Here is an 18,662-nt window from a genome sequence, read left to right on the forward strand (position 1 = left end):
TGAGGAACCATTCGGAGGGGTTCTGCCCACCAGATTCCCAAAACATCCCTCACTATTGTGGGAGGCTTGAGCTGTCTGAGAATAGACGGGAATGGGGGTTTCCATTGACCATCAAGCTCAAACTATTCTAATATTAGTGGTGAAGAGTGAAATTATCAAGACAGATGTAAAATAAATACCTGAATGAATAATTACTGAAACGTGTGGTCTAAAAGTGATACGCCGCAGAGAATAAATTTCACTGCTGTGGGAAGATTTGTAAGATGAATATTATAATTGCTCTGATTTGACGCTGCATTGATCCGTATATTAATGATCCCAAGACGCAGCGGCTCAAGATCAAAACTGATGCTCTTGGTATCCACTTTGGCCGACCCCGAGTCTTTTCAAAAGCAATATCCACCACCCCTATCCCATCAGTCTTGACTACAAGATATTTACTTTCACCAAGTCCATGTCTTCTGTGAGAATTCAGTGTATTAGTTGAGGCAAGGGGCTTTGCGCAGGCGATGTCACCAATGTAGGTTCTATCACCAATATCAACTGTGTGAATCTCAATCACATTCGTATGTACTATCAAGGTTTTTTCTGAAAATCGATGGTCAGAAATGCTGCCTTCAATCTTGTTCTGAATTTGCAACGCCGTCCGTACAACGAAGAGCAAGCGCGCAATGTCATGCTTGAATATGTTTGCCTGTATTTCGATTGGTAACTGAGCCACCTGCTGTCCTATAATGCATTTTTTGTCTGTTTCGGTGGGCTGTAAGAAGAAGGCGCCATGAGTTTGGAGTGCGCAAAATATCTCCGTAAATGGTGTTAAAGGTCGGCTCAACGACATCAATCAAAATGCAGAGCTGGGAGTAGGAGAGACCCTCGACCAAGTTATGACACCGTTTATGAATTAGAAGAGCTCTTGACTTGTATTCTAGTGAAGGATAGCTTCGAATCCTTTCTAGGCGAACATCCTTAACAGTGATCACATGAATCGCGCTGATGTGCCAATCTTCTTGAGAGAAAAGGCGTTCGTGGAGTGGCTCCAGGGGGAGAAGGAGGAGGCGGAAAGAATCCTGCTGCTCTATGTTGATATCGAGCTGACATAGCGGACAGGTAAGGGAATAATATCCTACGCATTCTGTTGCTTAAAGAGGATTGTAGGTGACCAGTCTTGAAAAGGAAGCTAATAGTTTTGAATACGAAGTGTTTTCACCTGCCAAAGAAATTCCAGAGTATTTCATGATCGGCATACATATACTTATGGGGGTAACTGACGTTTTGTATTCGCTGCATATGTATATGTAGTGGTTGGGGTTGACTGTGCATCTAGCTATGAGATTGCACCACGTCTAAATAATGTTGAGCCCAAGTCTACTCAATCGCACGACCCATCCTTTAATACAGACTAACCACTGCGTAGATCTGGGAGCTCGAGCGCTTGGTAGCACAGTATCCGTCAAATGTGTAACCATACTCTCTTGCCTCTACCCAGCTGCCCCCATGCACCCATATTAGCGGTGGCTTGGGTGCGAAAAAGATAAGAGGCTTCCGATAGCAAGTCGCATAATCTTCTTCTTCAATTTTTAACATAACGTCTGGCATAGGTAGCTGCATTTTTCACAAATAATCGCTCTGACATCTTGTTGGGGCTTCTGACTTGAGCCTACGAACCAATTCTTTAGGTGCCATGATAGGCTTGGTAACTAAAGGGAAATGGAAAGAGGTAAAGGTTGATGTCATGGAGCTCTTGAAAATTCAACTTCATGGCCAGTGGACAGCCCTTAAGAAGAGCCAGGCAAGCGGAAAAGTAATTTGAAGCCACATTCATTCAAATAGGGAGGTCTGCCTAGGCGAATTAGCTGGTGTTCATTCCATACACACTTCAGACTCATATCTGTCTTCCATGGATTGACACTGCAAAGTGGCGGTCTAGCCATACTTTGCGTTAGTACTCCATACTGTATCTGGGCTACTTTCGGCGTATGGAGCGCATTCGGTGCGACAAGTGGTTTTCGGCGTCAAGTTTCGTATCTTTTTCGATATGACAGGGCGATGCCACGCCCATTTTCTTCTTGCTGCGACGCTCCATATGCGGCCAATTCCTATTTCAATGAACTCTCAAAACTTATTGTAGAGTAGCAAGCTCTTCAATGTGGTCTGGAGCCTCTCGGAATTTGTTTAACGAAGACCGGTGTCTGGTGTTGCCTCAGAGGGGATAGTGGAAGGATCTGAGATGTCTGTGGGCAAGGGACTGGCATGTCTGAGCTCCCGTGGCTGTCTCAGAACGTCGCTACATGGCGAGCCAGAGCCCGGTGGTGTGAACGTTGATTATTGTTTTTGTTTGGTCTAGTTAAGTCGCAGCCAATTCACCTAGAATCATTAAGGGCAGTGTTAGCAGCATGTACGGGTCATCAGAGCTCGTCGGTTGAGAATATCGCGATCACTGCGGGCCGTACGCTTTTCTCGCCCGTTCGAGGCCCTGCCCTCAGGATCTTGGTAGATCCTGCACGCGACAGACGCCAGCGAGCGCGCGCCCCATGGGATGAAGCGTCTTTGATTGACGGATCCGGTCTTGCAAAATCGACAAATAATGATAAAAATGGCGCGGCCAAAGCGCCCCTCTCCGATTTGCCATGCATGATCGGCGTGTCGAATCGGCGCTTGAAAACTTTCTGGGAATTTGCAGATGAACTGTAAAACTGACCACCGAACACCGAAACGTGTCCACGAACAGTTGGCGATGTGGGTGCGGAGTATTTAGTCCCACAAGGTTCCTAAGATAAACTACTACTCCATACCCCGAGATCGAAAATGCAGATCTCGGTCTAGCTATTGGCGCGGTGAGAGACGGAAGTCTCCCTGTCAAACCGGCGCAAGCAGGACGGTACAATGCTAGATAATCGAATTCTGACGGTATCTACACTCACTCAACAAGGAGCGTAAGACGCTGCTATATACATTGGTTGCATAGTCAACCAATAGTCTGCATCTATGGCGCCCTTTTGCTCCTTTTCATCTTTAATGACTTTTCTTCCCGCGAATCTATTTCGTCAGTCAACTCTCAAGACCATCTACATAGCGGAACGCTCGTATTCAAAGGGACACAACTGGAAGAACCTCTCACGGGAGCATTTGACCAATGCAGCACGTTTATGAGGTAGGTCAATCCATTTGTCAATAGAATATCCATTTGCTTTATCGTACCCAAGAACCTTGGCTCCAGACGCCCTGGGCTCGCCAACTACCAGAGTGGTTCGAGGCTCATCAAGGAACATGTAGTGGGTTAAGCTGGCGTGCCATGCTTTAACTCGATGTGGCCCACGGAACCTTTCATCTCCCACTAGGAAATGACGGCCTCTATCGTAGTCGGCAGCATCGTAATATGTGCCGACATGGTCCTCCTGAAGGCAGGTTAGCATCGATGTTCTAAAATGAAGAAAGGATCCCATGCGACATACCTTTGCCCAGTATATTTCAAAGTACGCAAAGAAATTATCATTAAATTTTCCCAAGACGGGAAATTGGTGATCGTCTTCGTGCATTTTGCGAAGGTACTCGCGATGCTCCTCAAGAGTTCCCGTTTCATTCCAGCTCTGGGCCACTCGCGGCTCATTTTGCCAGGTATGGAAGTAATTGACGTGTTCTTCATTCTGCCAATCCAGGGCAACCATGGAGAAAGTCTCCCTAAGATGAGGGATATACCGGCTGTAAATCGTTGTTCCTCGCGCGGGCTTGGGGGGCCTGATTGGATGACGTGTGTGCACCCGTGCCGCCGGAAACTTTGTCGTGACGGTATATTCCAGGGGTCGAGGCGGGAACGCAGAGTCTGGAGAACCATGGGCGCCAGATCCTGCCGCCCACACCGGCCTTGGTCCGAATGGAGACCCGGCACCCTGCCAAAATGAGCTTCTGGGCACCACCAGCATCCCTTCATGACCATGCGATACTGGTATCGGCTGGCCGGGCGGCGCGGACGGGCCTGGGTGCCGCACGGCCAAGCCCACAGCTTGGAGGCAATGTGCTATCTTTAGTTCATTTGTTCCTGAGAGCTTGATCCTGAAAGCCTCAACGTTGGGATGAATCGAAAAGGTAGCGTAGACAACAATCCATATTTGCGCTACGGTAGGCTCCTCGGGGCCATGCCACTGAATCACTGACCGTGGGCTGCGCTGGGCTCGTGCCCAGGGAGAGTTGTTGCCCTTCGGAATCGAAGTCGTGTCCTCGCAAGCTAGCTCTGAGAATTGGAGAGTAGGGTGATGAAGGGCTTGCGGCAATCGTTCCTGGTTCACAGCTGCAGGCAGCTGAAGCTGGTATACTTTAACCAAGGGTCCGTCACCGGGGAATTCAAGAAGTTCATAAACGGTATTGTATGGCTCTGGCAAACGAATCGCTGGCAACTGTGTATATGGAGGCATGCTTATTTTCAAGCCGTGAATCTCGGTTGCTGTATGTATAGATAGGGGGAGAGGGACGCGGCCTCAGGTATCGTTAGCCACGCGAGTAGTTTTTACTGTCCCCAAAAAGCTTCAGACTCACTGGATTTGTTTTACTTTCCCACCAGGCCTGCCATCCAAGGGATTTAGAGGGGTTGCAAGTTGGCGTTAGTTAAGCTGTTTGCTCGCAGGCCTGATTTGATCGCCGGCGGGTGCCTCTCGGCCAACCACCTCCAACAGCCTGACGACCCGGGTAATTGTCGGGAAGCCCGTGGATTCGCTGGTCGACACCGCCTTGGCTGGTTTGGAAACCGGACAAGTAGTGATTGTGCGATCAGGATATTCACACGCGCTGCGTCGCTAGCTTCTCAGCACGGTTGCGGTGGCCTGGGGGGAGGACAAGTGCTGGAAACCAGCAAGCGGGGTGAAAATGGATCTCCACCATCCTGCACTCTGACGACGCTCCCCAGGAAGGGCAGCGATTATCTCCGAGGCAGGGTTATACAGTGCGCACGGAGTACATACCCTCCGGCGGTGGCTCGAGCCTTTTTGACTACTCTCTAGAGCAATTCCAGCCGACATCCAACAATAATAATCTATATCTAACCAGCCGGCAATCAGAAACGCTCAACCTCCCTGAAACCCGGCCAGTTGCAGCGATTCTGGGGCCAGCCAATCCAAACGACGCCCGCAGATTCTGACAGGGCTTCCGGAATTACGGGGTATTCGAGAAACAAGGGGGGGAAGAGATTCACCGGGATTGGGTTTCCGAGTCGCATGCCCTCGCTACACAAGGCTGCTGTGGTATAGCCGCACAAAGCAACGGATTCTACACGCTCTTCTATCGCTGCCTGTTCCTTGCCCAGTTCCTCGCGCGCTTCTCGTCGGCGATATATTATTGGTGGAAGGCATAATGAGCTTGGGAGATATTCCGCTCTGGTGTCGGTCGTGAGTGTGGAAGTACTCCGTACTTCGCACTGGCTAGGGATACCAGACGAGTGAAAACGGCTGTGTTTCTGTGTGACATCGGAGAGACGCACTGGTTGAAACGGCGATATCACTGAGACGAGTTCCATTTCCTTCTTCTTGGGAGGATTGCATCCCCAACCCGCTACGAGCATTGTGGTCGCGTTCATTTGTCGCCTTGTTTTCCCAATAACTATTCGATACGGCACGGACTTGCTCTAGACCGCAAAGCCGAGTGTACTCCGTACTCCGCACTCCCTTTAAAAATCTGCAAATACCATATGCTCCGCGTACCTAGTCCACAGGGATAGTCATGCCTTCTCTTGAGGTCGTTGGGGTTTCTCAGGTCCTATTACATCCTGCCAATGGATGCTGGGGTTTCCTGCTCATGGTGGGAAGTCTCTTAAAAAACGCTCAGTTCACCAGTGACACGCACCTGTGCTGGGCAACATGGCGCAGGCTTATGCGTTACAATATATTGCAGGGTTCATCAGTTCACTAGTTAGCCACCAGTTTGTTCAGCGAGAGGTCGTGGATCGACCGCGCAGCCCATATCCTTCGATAGTCGGCAAGCTAGTGGAAGCAAGACATGCTCGGTCCACCACGATTGAGATCGTCAAAGATAGACATCGTGTCTGATATCACGTCGTTTGCGCTATTTAAATACATACGAATAATAGAGGAGTTCGCGCACATATAGTGCGGAAGCGGCAGCAATTGAAAGGGCAAGGTGGCTTCGTAGAAAAGGGGGTTCGAACGGCCTGGATACCGCGCTGAGGACCCGGAGCTCAGGAGGCAGGATCCGGGCTGCATGGGCGACGAGCAGGGGAGATCGCAGAGCACACACTCATCCTTGCACGCGCGAGTGTGTTCACTACTACTACTGTTCCGCCAGAGTGCTCTTCCGGGTCCCGCCAGGCGCAGCGCAGACAGGCGACGGCTGCACGGAGCAGAGGGAAGTACTATAACCATATTTACCTAGGTAAGTGCTCCGCAGTCGTAGAGCCCGCGGCCACGGCAGCAGACGACGGGCTGCCAAGGGCATCGGGTCTTCGCAGGGCCCTTTTTCTTTGCAGCTGTTTCGTTGGGACGGGCGGCGGGTCGCATCGCCCTGGCCTCGGGGGCACGGGGGCCCAGGCACCCGGCCGCGCGCGCGTTCTCGCTGCGGATTGAGTTTGTGTGCCCTGTGCCAGGGATGCGCAGCCCAGGACTGAGGATGTTTCACAGTTTCAAAGAGAATTATAATGTCCCTGGCTGGGGCGGGCTGCAGGGGCGGGCATCGCGATCGCTGGCGATTCTGGAAGCGTGGAGAGAGAGATGCTAGGCACGCACTGTGTAGTTAGTTACTTCGTTCACTTAGTCGACGATGTCCTGTCGTCTCTGCCTCAGCCTCAGCCTGCTGCCTGGCAGCGCGTCTGCTGCGTCTCTGCGTCTCTGCGTCTCTGCTGGTCCCGCCATCCCGCCGTCTCATCTGCACCGCCAGCCGGTGAAACAAGATCCCCTTCAGCTGGGCCGGCCAATAACGGCGGGCGTGCGCGCTGTTCGAATCTACCGCCGCCACGAATCCGCAGCACCACCCACCCAGTCGCCTAGTTCACTTACTAGTCGCCTGGTCAACCTTGTCTCAAGTCTGCTCTGCTCTGCTCTGCTCTCCTCTCCTTTGCCGGCTTGCTGCTGCTGCGCTCGCTCGACCTGCCTGCCTGCCCGCCCTGCCTCTGGCTAGCGCTAGGAAGCGTTGATCGCACAGAGAACCGCCTGGCCCCCCCCCGTCGTGCTCCTCCAGCGTCCTGTGCATGCCTGCAGCCACTGCGTTGCCCCCCCTCTGCTGCTCCTGACGGTGGATCTGGACGGCCCTGGTGCGTTCTTGTGTTCTGTCTGGGGAGATCCCGCCCCTCTCTGCTGGCCTGGCTGGCGTCTGCCGTGAGCGTGGCTGTTGCCGCCGAGAGCCACTGGTGTTGCGCTTTGCACCTCACGCTCTCGCACGCCACATTTCTCCTCTGCTCTGCGCTGCTGCTGCTCTGCTGCCATCCTCTGTCGCGGCTGTGGCCTGCGTTGTGCCTGGCTGTCCCTGTTGTCGTGCTGACTGCTACAATCCTTCACAGTGAGCCCTGAGTATACGATACTTGCCTGTCAACCTTCACTCCACCCCCCATTCCCCCTGTCTGTCGCGAAGCCTGCGGGCCTTTCCGGAATCCGTCTCGTACCCAGCTGGACCGCGACCGTGAAGTCGACCCCTTAGGCCTTGCGGAGCATTCGAATGGGAAACCTCACCCTTTTCATGATCGATCCCGGCGACGCTTCGATTCGTGGGGTTTAGATTGCAACTGATTGGCGCTCTTTTCTTTTCCTCACTCCTTGTTTCGTGGAACAATTCTCGCCGCCCGGACGACACGGTGAACCGCGACCAAAATGATAGATAAAGGCCAGGCGGAGTCGCCTACGGCCGTCGACTACCCCGATGATCAGGATGACATAGCGATCCCCTGCAAGGGGTGTGGCGAGGTACGTTGTGAGATGTCCTTCCGCGTCCCTGGCCGGTCCCGCTGACGCTTCTTCTCTTTTCTAAGATCCTCGAAGAGGGAAAAGCCTTTGAGCTAGGTAGGTGCTTCTCGCGTACGTGTTTCCGCTTGTTTCTGACGCGGCCTTTCCAGCTGGTAACCGATGGCACATCGACTGCTTCCGCTGCCATACCTGCGGGACCTATCTCGATTCCGACGCGAATCTCCTCCTCCTCGGCGACGGATCCCTCATCTGCAGCAACTGCACCTACAGCTGCAGCTCCTGTGGCAGTAAAATCGAAGACCTTGCCATTCTGACTGGGGAGCAGGCTTTCTGTGCAAACTGCTTCAAGTGCCGCAATTGCAAGCGCAAAATCGAGAACCTGCGTTATGCGCGTACATCACAAGGCATTTTCTGTATGGATTGTCACGAATCGCTGATGGCGCGACGCCGAAAGCGCTCTGCAAGGAACGCCGCCCAGCGCCATAAGGTTCCCAACCCTTCAATGCATCTCGACAAATCTCTACCCTCCCTTCCACCAGAGCACGATACTTCTACGCCAACCACGGATCCATATTCTGATGCCTCCATTGAAGCGCCGTTACGACAACGGATCGAGGAGGATCGTGGTATTTCGAAGCAGGATGGCATGCCCTGGTCCCGTCCCCAAGGTGCGAGAAATACTGCTAGACCTGCTCAGGCAAATACTGATGTGACGCCTGCTCTAGATACTCTTATCTTGCCTGCTAGCACTTACAATGGCAAACGCCACTCGGTACTCTCGCAAAAGTCGGATGGCTCTGCTGGAGAAGAGTTCCTCATTCCAGTGGCCTTTGATCCTACGCCCTCTGAACATGCTTCGCCCGCAATCAACTCCGCCGACATCATGAAATCCGTGGAGGACAGAGCTGGTGATTATTTTAGCACCACGTCGTCCGATTCGTCGGTCAAGTCTCCATACGACTCGCAAGCTCCTGTGGCGCGACCAGCCCGTTCCCAATCGTCGACTGATCGCCAGCTTCAGCCAACTGTACATCTGGAAGGCCGCCCGACTGAGAACGGGGCTAGGCCGCAACGCCAGGAAGATGATAGAACCCCAGCTAGACCTCCCATCTCTGACCCTCGTCAGCGACCGAAGCACGCGCAGCAAAGTAGTGACTCACAAAGCGAAGCTGAAAAGTTCCAGCTCAGTGAAGCTCCAAAGCCAAAGAAATCTAGTGAATCAAGCGTTTCTCATACCAACATTGAAGCTCGCGAACAACAAAAATACAATAACCAACAGACCACAAAAGAACCTGAATCTGCGCAGCCGAAACGTAGAGAAAGAAAATCCAGCGACCTTTTAAATTCGAAAAATCCCACTTCTCCAGCACAGTTGCAATATCTGCCGAAAAGAGGCGACTCTCTTGAAAGCAAGCTCCATACTATCCCTCGGAAGGAAGTCGAGAGTGCCAAAAACAATCAGAGTCAGACACAATCGAAGCCAGAGACGACTCAAACTACAGGGGCTCTCAGCGCAAAAACCGCTCCGAAGAGCAGCGGAAAATCAGACTATCGGCAATCCCTGGAAGACGCCACACCACTTCCCTCACCTCGCCCTCACACTACTAGCATCGCTGCTATGAATAACCAGACTCCTCGCTCTATGGATAGCCCTGCCAGCCATAAGCGAAATACTTCTTCAAATGCTTCACACTCAGAATCAAAACGTATGGATTCTTCTCCGTCCCTTCCTCGCTATACTTCTGGCGGCGAGCTTTCTTTTGAAGAAGATATGACTCGAATCATCGATGAAAGTCAAAACCAAGAATCATTCCTTCGTCGCGTGTCAAATTCGGTTCGGCACGGAAGAAGCTTTAGTGACAAGGGCTCGCGCCTCTCAAAAGAACTCAAGTGGCCTAAATCTCCGTCGAGTGGTAGTACATATGCCCATGATATCAGTAGCCCAAGCACTAGTCTAGCGGATGTTCGGGATGATCTTAGCTGGTTGAAGAATGAGCTTCGAAGAGAACGACAGAAATTGATCGAAAAAGACCAGAAGATTGCAGAGCTGGAGAACGCTCTCAATGCTACGGTCAGCATTAAACAAGTCAATACGGAGCTACGGGAAAAAAGATCTACGATGGTGGTTTTAGATGCGCAGAAAGAGATTGTTCTACGAGAGCTTGAGGTTTTGAAAGAGCACATTGCAACTGAAAAACAAAGCAATGCACCATTAGATTTGGGGAAAATGAGCAATGCAGTGCTTCGGGATTTTGCCGAAGCTCTCCAGCGCTTAAAAGAATCCTTCGCGCCCCAAATCGAAGAATTGATCCAAAAGAGAAATGATCTGGTTGATGAACTGGGAAATCTTGGACGCATGAAGGACAAGAGCTTCAAAGAATTTGAACAACTTTCACTAAAGAACGCCCAACTAGCCGAGTTGAACAATCAGCTTGTACACCAAATCCAGGAACTCTACAAGGCTAATTCCAATTCCGCTGATCGTCAAACAACCAACGGTCTAGGCATTTACCACCAGAAGGATAAGTCCACTCCGTCGGTCGAACGAGATCCGCGCATCGGCAGCGAGCCTTCTCCAGGACTTCTTCAGCCAGAAGAAGCCGAACCTGCGACTGTGATCCAAGGCCCCCAGGTTGTCAACATACGCAAAGGCCAGCCAAAGAAATTCAATTGGAAAAGGGGCGGCCAGAACGTTGCAAAAGGGGTTACTAAAGGCCTAAAGGGTGCATTCCTCTATGGGGAAGGCAGAACACAACGCGACGGCCAGTTCACAGAGACCGCGTCATACGGAAGCATGACTTCAACCGGCGGCGACAGCAACATCTCGGGCCCTCAACGTCTCCAGCCACAACAAGATATGTCTCGTCAGGGATTTGGATTCTTTGGGAATCAGAAGAAACAACAACCTGCCAACTGGAAGTCCCAGGCCAATGGCAGCTCATCCGCGCTACTTGATGCCTCAATTGGTGTGTCAACACTCTTTACTGTAATATCCTGTTTGTTCTATACTAATTAATATCTTTTTAGGTTTGTTTGGCGCAGACCTGGAGCAGAGACTTGAAGTGGAAAAGGGGGTTATTCCTAGCATTGTTACTCGGTGCATAGAAGAAGTCGAATTACGCGGTAAGCTATTAAATTACCTGTTTTATTTCTATGGTCGATACTAACGCACCAATGTAGGAATGGATGTGGAAGGAATCTATCGCAAATCCGGAGGCAGTTCGCAAGTCCAGATGGTCCGCGAAGGATTCGAACGAAGCCGGGACTTTGACATTTCCGACCCTGATCTCGACATTCATGCCGTCACATCTGCACTGAAACAGTACTTCCGAAACCTCCCCACACCCCTCATCACCTTCGATGTTTACGACTTGCTTCTTGATGCCAGCAACGTCACACCAGTCGCCTCACGTATCGATGTCATGCAGCGCGGACTTCACGAACTTCCCCGCGTCCACCGGGACGTGCTAGAATTCCTTGTCTTCCACCTCAAACGCGTTGTGGATCGAGAACGAGAAAATCTAATGACTAGTCTCAATATTGCTGTCGTCTTCGCCCCGACAATCATGCGCCCTGAGAGCCTGAGTCGCGAGATGACCGATGTTCAGAAGAAAAATGAAACTCTCCAGTTTTTAGTCGATAATTGCCAGGAAATATTTATGGGCATGCCAGAGTAGGCTACCCCCAGTTTTGGGCCGCTAGCATTTGATGTCGACTATCACTGCAATATGCTTGTTTATTGTAATGTTTTTATTTTTTTTCTTAATGTTCTTCTTGTGGTATTTCCTTGTTACGACCTCTTCCTTTTATTGCTACCTCGATTTTCTTAATATGCTTTGTTGGCAACCTCCAGGGAAAGCGTAACAATAGCGCTGCCGGCCAGATACCCTTCTGTTTTATGTAGTTTTGTTTTTCTTTCTATACCATGCCTTTGCCGTTGATGCCCTACGGATTTGCTGAACTTGAGAAGGCATTAGTCAACGCATGGATTCCCCTCCCCAATAAGTTGTTTTGAGTGGCATATTGCATTCATGGAATCAGCACAGAATGCTACATTGTTATTTGTTTTTGTTTAGGAGGATTTGCGTTTTTAACCCCAAGAGTCTACTTTGTCTATAGGCTTGTCGAGTTCCTGTATGTATGCGTGAACTGTATGGCGTATCTTGTCCTCGCACTCTTTGAATGATGTATCAAAGTGTTGGCGTACCCCTCCCCTCACCATGCCTTCCTTTTTGTTTGAACTTAGCATGTCTTTGCTGTAGGCCCCGAAATACATGCGAACGAGATATTTATTTGGCGTACTCTATACTTGTGCAGGTTTAGCTTGGATATCAGTGCGCTTGGGGTTGTGTCAGGGGGTCATTGTTAAGGTGTTTCAGCCAAAGCACCAGTCTGGGTGTCTGGCATGACAAAAAAACAAGTGTTTCAAGAGGATAAGGTGTCAAAGGGTATGGCGATTTTCAGGGTGATGTGTGTTTCATAATTTGGACTGGCAAAGCATCAACAGAATGTATGATGGATATCAAAACTTTTGAACACAATCATTGTCTTGGTATCGACTAGCAATAACTAACATGCTTTCCCACCGATATTAGTCACTATTCCATCTAACATTTTTTGTCTTTGCGGGAATTATCAATGTCCATCTAGATAACAATTATTTCGGTGTCGCAGGTGATGGTTTAAAAGGTATCATCTTCCAATCCTTCAGCACGACGAACAACACTAGGGCTATATTCAAATTCGTCAAAGTCCGATGTAGTGTCGCCGGCGCCAGCAGTGTGTAGGAGATCCGACACGATACGCTTCGATGCTTCCTTGGCTGTAACAAATTAGCTTAGAACCACGCATCACCCGCGACAAAGAAAAGTCAATGCGCAGACGTACCGGGCGTTTTGAGCAGTTTACTCTGCGGAATATGAAACTGCATTGTTTTTGGTGGGCTTCCAAACAGCGCCGTGGGGTCACCATTCTTCTCGAAGTCATCGTCTAAATCATCGTCACTGTTCCAGAGGCTGTGGCGGTGTGTTTTTGGTTTAGCGGGAGTGAGAACACTAATTCCTGGTTTCGGAATACGTGGTTTCTTTGGTCGACCGGAGCTTTTTATGGATTTTGGGACTACTGGAGAAGAGAATATTTCAGAATGGAGCTTCGGGGCTTCGAGCTCTGGACTTGACATGGGTGAGGATTCGAATTTGTAGCGTGATACTGGAGTCGTAGTTTCGGGACGCACTCTAGAAAAGGATGATTTCCCCAGGGGGGTTGCTTGAACTCGATATGTCTTGTCTAGAACACGGTGAAGCACTGGATCTTCTGGCTTTCCTGATTTGGCCTTGTCTGGTAGTAGCGAGGTGGGTGGTGGAAACACAACAGAGCCAGGAGTTGTTGGGAAAGTTCTGCCGTACAAGTTCTGGCTCCTGTTGGGTGTAAATGGACCCGACTTGTTACACTGTGATGGCGTATCGATCGAGGAAATCCCATCGTCGTCTCTCTCAGAGTTCAACGTATAGTTGATAGACTCGTCTTCTTCTACTCTCACGTTATGGAGAGCGCGAGGAGTAGTATGCGAATCTACAATAGACAGGGATGACATATCGTGCTCCACGTCCCGGCTGGAAGCAACTGGGAGGTCTGAGGTTGTGGTATCGTATGATTCCAATGTTTCGTCCAAAGAGGCCTGAGTCATGTTCGTTGAATCTTCCGTTACCGTCATCTCATGGCTACTCTCGTCCAGCGGCTGTTCCTCATAGCCCGATAGAGAAACATTGGCGCTTGATTCAAAGAATTGTTTCCAGAACTGAAGCAGAAATGGTCATTAGCTATGGATCCAACCTAAAGGTGTACCCGGTGGGTGCTGACCTTGGATGCCTCCCACACATCTCGCGACTGTTCTGCATATTGTTCAACAACAGGCAAGATACCTGTCGTCACAATTCGATGGGCTTTGCTAAAGTTGTGGTCGATTTCTAGTGAGGAAGTAGGCATATTAGCATTGAACTGATTGGAGTAGAGGAGTGCGTTTGCTTACCTTGAAGCGTTAGAGTAATCTGCTGCTCAAGTCTCTCCAGCTCTTCCGTCAGAGAGAGGCTTCGTTGAGCAGCAACAGCAGGGCGCGACATGGCCGATATTCTTGGTTGACGTTATCCCACGCGGGTCTCGAACGTTCATCCCAACGCGCCGCTTAGTCAGCACACCGGCTCCGATAAGATAAGACGAGGCAGCAACAATCCGCCCGCACTTCCGACCAGTAGGCGAAGCGCACTCGGACGTCCGGTCTCCATCTGTTTGCCAGTTCCCTCATAGCCAGCCCTAGCTGGTTGATATCCTGTGTACCTCTACAACAGCAAAATGCCGGCTCCGTTAGCTAAAGGTTGGTTATGCTTCCCCTCCAATTGACCCCTCTCACACTAATGTCGGTACTTTCAATGGGTGTGCGGGCTTCGCCCTCATCGGATTCCATAGACCCAGTCAGTCTAGTAATATGTTAGAGCTAACCTGTTTTTTACGTCAGGTATTGTTATTACTATTTCCGTTCTTGTTGCCGCCGGTATTGCGGTCTATGAAAACCCCCAGATACAAGAATGGCTCGAAACATCTCGACGAAAAATAGCGATGGCGATAAGTAGCTGGGGAGAGGAGCTGAACCCTTACCACTCTGAAAGCAGAGAGGATATCTCTATGACGGAAGAGTTAGGGGATGAAGCCGAGCTGAGACGTCGCAGAATTCGAGAAGATATACAGCGTCGTCGTGAGATCCTAGAGTCGTCTAAGCGCCGTAAAAGCACTGCCAGCTGTGCTAGCTTCAGCACACTTGTTGATAGCGAGGGCCGGTTAAAGTCTTTGAAAGAAAGTGATAACTCAAATAGCCCCGTTTCCAGATCTACTGGAGTCGACATAACCGCCGTTGAAACTGTGAATCGAATTTTGGACAGAAGTTCCGTTGCTTCCCCGTCGTCATCATCTAAAATTCAGCTGAGAATTAACAGTCAACAGGAACTTGAAGTACTTGAAGATATAGTTAGACATAGACTACCGATACCTCCAATGTCAGAAGTGTCATCAGACCACCCGTCCGAATCACTGGTGGGCCTCACCCCAACTTCTGAATTTCTGGGGTCAGAGATGCCCTTGTCTCTAGAAAGTCTGCCAGAGCAAATATGGGATCGTTTTCTACCACCCATCAATAATCTTACCGCTTCCTCAGTTTCAAGTCATACAGAAGATGACTTTGTTTACACCCATCCGGACCTCCTGAATGGAGGGTCGATCAGTCCTCCTCCCACTGATTTTGAAAATGTCTGGCATCATGATGTTTCATCCACACCATCTATAGCATCTAGCGCTAGCCATATTCAAAACGAAACGTTTGAAATTATGTCAGAAGGGACATTGAGCGACCTGGGCGGTGACCTTGGAAATTCGTTCACTCCAACTAGCTGGTCTGAGGTGGGGAGTGTCATAAGCAGTAATGATGAGAATCATCAGTGATCTGTTGATCATATTTTGGCTATTTATTGTATCATCATTACCGCCGATTGCTGGAGTGTTTCGGTTTGATTGAAGGATGCCTTTTATCACTAGTTTCATAAGGCGTTGGAAGGCAAGGTTGTTAATCACGGTTGGGCGGGAAATGTTTTGAGCTCTTTTGAAGATTTTTATTTCTATGTCAATCTTTTACAAATTCAAGTATGGCTTCGCTAATGATATTTCTGGAAGCTGGGTAAAAATCAAATCTCGTCACTATAATCCGTACTGAACTCACATGCCCGTCATTTTCCGATGTCAAAACGAAAAGAGCAAGCAAGCCCTACTGTAATGAATAATACCTAACATCTTGCCCGTAGTAGACCGACATCTAGGCTTCGTCCGGGTTGGTAATTCGATATTTTAAGACCCGGATCGACGACTTAGCAATATCACCTAGCTGTCGGCGCCAAACTAATGGTATTGAATTGATCAAGAACATTCGCATCTCAAACAGGGCTAATGTATCTATGCGACTCGGTGACAGTGGTAACTTGCTCTCTATACATCAAACAGCATCCACAGTTGGTGGTGCAATGGGAATAAAATAGCTCGCCATTTTCATGGATCAACCGAGGTCTGAGGCAACATCCGCATCCTACAGCTGCCAGACAAGCGACCACTATCCGCTCGGTGTTGCTATGACAAGTATTTGACAGGATCTTGCCTGAGAAGTTTGGCTTAACGTGAGGTGGGCATCTCGTATTCTCACACTCTTGGACATCCGTCGGGCGTCTTGATGGGAGAGATTAGCAATAAAACATCAAGGCGGCATAAGGGGAAGCCTTGGGAATAGTTGGGCGTGCAGATGGGCAGCAGTGAAATGGAAGAGAGCTGATCACGAGCCTTCCCAAAAGAGAAAGGGGGCCATGGGTGCATCGGCGAGTCATCAACAACAACTCTTCTCGCGCCGTCTCTTTTCTCTGCCAACATAAAATAAAAGTAATACCATTACTACTCTCATTATGGGGCTAGTGAACGCCTCTCCCAGCCCCTTCACCGACCTCCATCATGTCTCTCCCATCATGTTGCTCGACGGGCCCAGCTCCCGGAAGCTCTGACGTTCCCCGAGATACCTGGCGATACCCCTACCCGGGCCCTTTTCGGGGGCACCCCCACCCTCAGCGACGCGCTAGATCGTGTCCGCCAACGTTTAGGGCGTATTCTCCACTCGAAGAGTAACAGAATGGTCCAGTAAGCATAGTTACCCATAGCAAGAATGGAGATTCAAACCAGTGAGTAGGAATTGGCGATGGCTTTTTTTCCGCTGCTAATGTATTTTGTTTTAAATTTTTATATGTACCTTCTTTCGTCTTTTCTATTTTAGCTCGTATTTTTAATATGTTAAAGTGAAGCCCAGTGGCCATAAAAATTAACCCAAAGAGCATAAATGCCCATTTCTTCTGAAGTACTACTAAGCACCTTCATAGGCTCTCAGCATAGCAGTTTCAGCATATATATCAGAGCAGCAGAAGGTATATCGGTATTAAGTGAGCCTAGAATATTAGGAGCTATGCAAACTTGAAGAATAGAAACTTCTGAGCCTAGAGGGAAACATATGAGCACATGAATAGCCGCAACAATGTGTTGCCAGAAAACTTCAAGTCATGGCGCATACATCCATCTGGCAATTGGGAATCAAAACAAACATAATTACTCCGTAAGCTGTGTCGAGACATTAAAGAGGTGATGTTGAAACATGCTGCCAGTGTCCAGGTTTCAGCCCGGGTGTGGATCATCTATTGTCCTGGATAAAGCCCGTCATTGTACTCCGTACAGACCTGTTTATTCAGGTATTCCTCGGCCTTGCAAACTTTTGACTCATTCTTCTACTAAGCGAATCGCATGATCTATGTATTGCTGGTGAATATTTATCTGGGTTAACTACAGAGTAGCTATATTTCCAAAAACAAAAACGCATTGGCGATGTACATACGGGGTAGTAGGCCACGAATGATAATCAAATACAGAGTGCTCCGCGTACAGTCGCTAGCGCTGACCAAACGTTTTTTGAAGCAAGCAGGCCTCGTTTATTGCGTACAATGTCTAGTACTCAGCTCTTCTCTTGCGAAACGGATAGCTCAGACCAGGCAAAAAGTCAAGATGAAATATTGTTTCTTGGCACAAGAACTTGATATTGCCCAGCTCTCCAAATTGGTTTGTTCTTGTTATCTACGGTGTTGGTCGAATAGTAATTCTTGTCAGGACTCTTGTGTCTTGTCATTCTCTTGGTCTGCGCTCATTGCCAGTGAACGTGCCCGGTAATTCTCGTTATTAAGCAGAATTTAACTACAAGACACTCGTTCAGACGCCTCATACCAACAACTCATGAGAAATGACCGACAATACTGAAATATAGAATTCCTTAAGATCTTCATGTATCGAATTTGGGCAGTACCTTTTCTCGTCAGTCGCCTTATCGAATCAGGCATCGCGCAGTTAAACCTAACCAGACAGCTCTCGCCATCAAACAGTACCATCTATCCAGAGGTAGGCAAATATTTCCATGAACCGGGTAGTGATGATATCCTCGGTCATTATGATATTCGATATTTCAACGGCGTGGTCAGCTATCAAGAACGAACACACACTTTGACCCATATGATCGGGGCATATTTGCAGTTCTTCAGAGAGAATAAATTGGATACATGGATTGCCCATGGAACGCTATTAGGCTGGTGGTGGAATGAAAAGGTAAGGCTAAAGCACAATGCCTCGCCTAATGAATATGAACAGCTAATCTCCAAAAGATTCTACCCTGGGATTGGGATATAGACGCGCAAGTTACTGGAATGACGTTAGAATATATGAGCAGAAATCTCAATCGAACGATATATACGTACAGCCCCAACGAGAAAACAATACGAAAATACCTCCTGGATGTCAACCCAAGGTCTGAGGAGCGGGGATATGGCGATGGCCTTAATATAATCGATGCGCGATGGATCGACGTTCGAAATGGTCTCTATATTGACATCACGGCCCTGAGTGAGCTAGATCCCGCCCTAGAACACGGAATTGTATCATGCAAAAACTTTCATAAATATAATATTTCAGATCTGTTTCCAATGCGCCAAGGCACTTTTGAGGGTGTTCCAGCCAATATTCCATTCAAATATAATGGGATTTTAACTGAGGAGTATGGGGAAAAGGCGTTAATCGAAAGAGAATATCAAAAGTGAGTATTTTCAAACACCCTGTTATCATGTTATCACGGCCAACACCTATCTATCACTTAGCCAT

General features: G+C 49.1%; 5 protein-coding genes across 5 annotated transcripts; 3 read left to right on the forward strand and 2 right to left on the reverse strand.

The window, feature by feature from the left end:
- Window positions 1–3,065: 3,065 nt before the first annotated feature.
- LOZ57_004196 (uncharacterized protein) lies at window positions 3,066–4,409 on the reverse strand (the record flags this gene model as incomplete). The annotated part of the gene is made up of 2 exons (XM_049253241.1): window positions 3,066–3,395; window positions 3,453–4,409. 2 exons carry the CDS (start codon window positions 4,407–4,409, stop codon window positions 3,066–3,068), a joined length of 1,287 nt encoding a protein of 428 aa, XP_049107836.1.
- A 3,393-nt stretch (window positions 4,410–7,802) lies between these two features.
- Window positions 7,803–11,572, forward strand: RGA2 (Rho-type gtpase-activating protein; the record flags this gene model as incomplete). Its single annotated transcript, XM_049253242.1, has 5 exons — window positions 7,803–7,895; window positions 7,961–7,991; window positions 8,045–10,861; window positions 10,923–11,018; window positions 11,076–11,572. The coding sequence occupies 5 exons, from the start codon at window positions 7,803–7,805 to the stop codon at window positions 11,570–11,572; spliced, it is 3,534 nt and encodes a 1,177-aa protein (XP_049107837.1).
- Window positions 11,573–12,577: 1,005 nt separating this feature from the next.
- On the reverse strand, window positions 12,578–14,014 carry ASK1 (DASH complex subunit ask1; the record flags this gene model as incomplete). Its single annotated transcript, XM_049253243.1, has 4 exons — window positions 12,578–12,717; window positions 12,783–13,692; window positions 13,740–13,861; window positions 13,924–14,014. The coding sequence occupies 4 exons, from the start codon at window positions 14,012–14,014 to the stop codon at window positions 12,578–12,580; spliced, it is 1,263 nt and encodes a 420-aa protein (XP_049107838.1).
- Window positions 14,015–14,243: 229 nt separating this feature from the next.
- Window positions 14,244–15,383, forward strand: LOZ57_004199 (uncharacterized protein; the record flags this gene model as incomplete). The annotated part of the gene is made up of 2 exons (XM_049253244.1): window positions 14,244–14,265; window positions 14,407–15,383. The coding sequence occupies 2 exons, from the start codon at window positions 14,244–14,246 to the stop codon at window positions 15,381–15,383; spliced, it is 999 nt and encodes a 332-aa protein (XP_049107839.1).
- A 2,412-nt stretch (window positions 15,384–17,795) lies between these two features.
- MNN4_2 (mannosyltransferase) lies at window positions 17,796–18,601 on the forward strand (the record flags this gene model as incomplete). The annotated part of the gene is made up of 2 exons (XM_049253245.1): window positions 17,796–18,113; window positions 18,170–18,601. 2 exons carry the CDS (start codon window positions 17,796–17,798, stop codon window positions 18,599–18,601), a joined length of 750 nt encoding a protein of 249 aa, XP_049107840.1.
- Between the last annotated feature and the right edge of the window lie 61 nt (window positions 18,602–18,662).

This window comes from Ophidiomyces ophidiicola, assembly GCF_022830035.1.
Source record: "Ophidiomyces ophidiicola strain CBS 122913 chromosome Unknown scaffold_16, whole genome shotgun sequence".
In the NCBI taxonomy this organism is placed as follows: Eukaryota; Fungi; Ascomycota; class Eurotiomycetes; order Onygenales; family Onygenaceae; genus Ophidiomyces; species Ophidiomyces ophidiicola.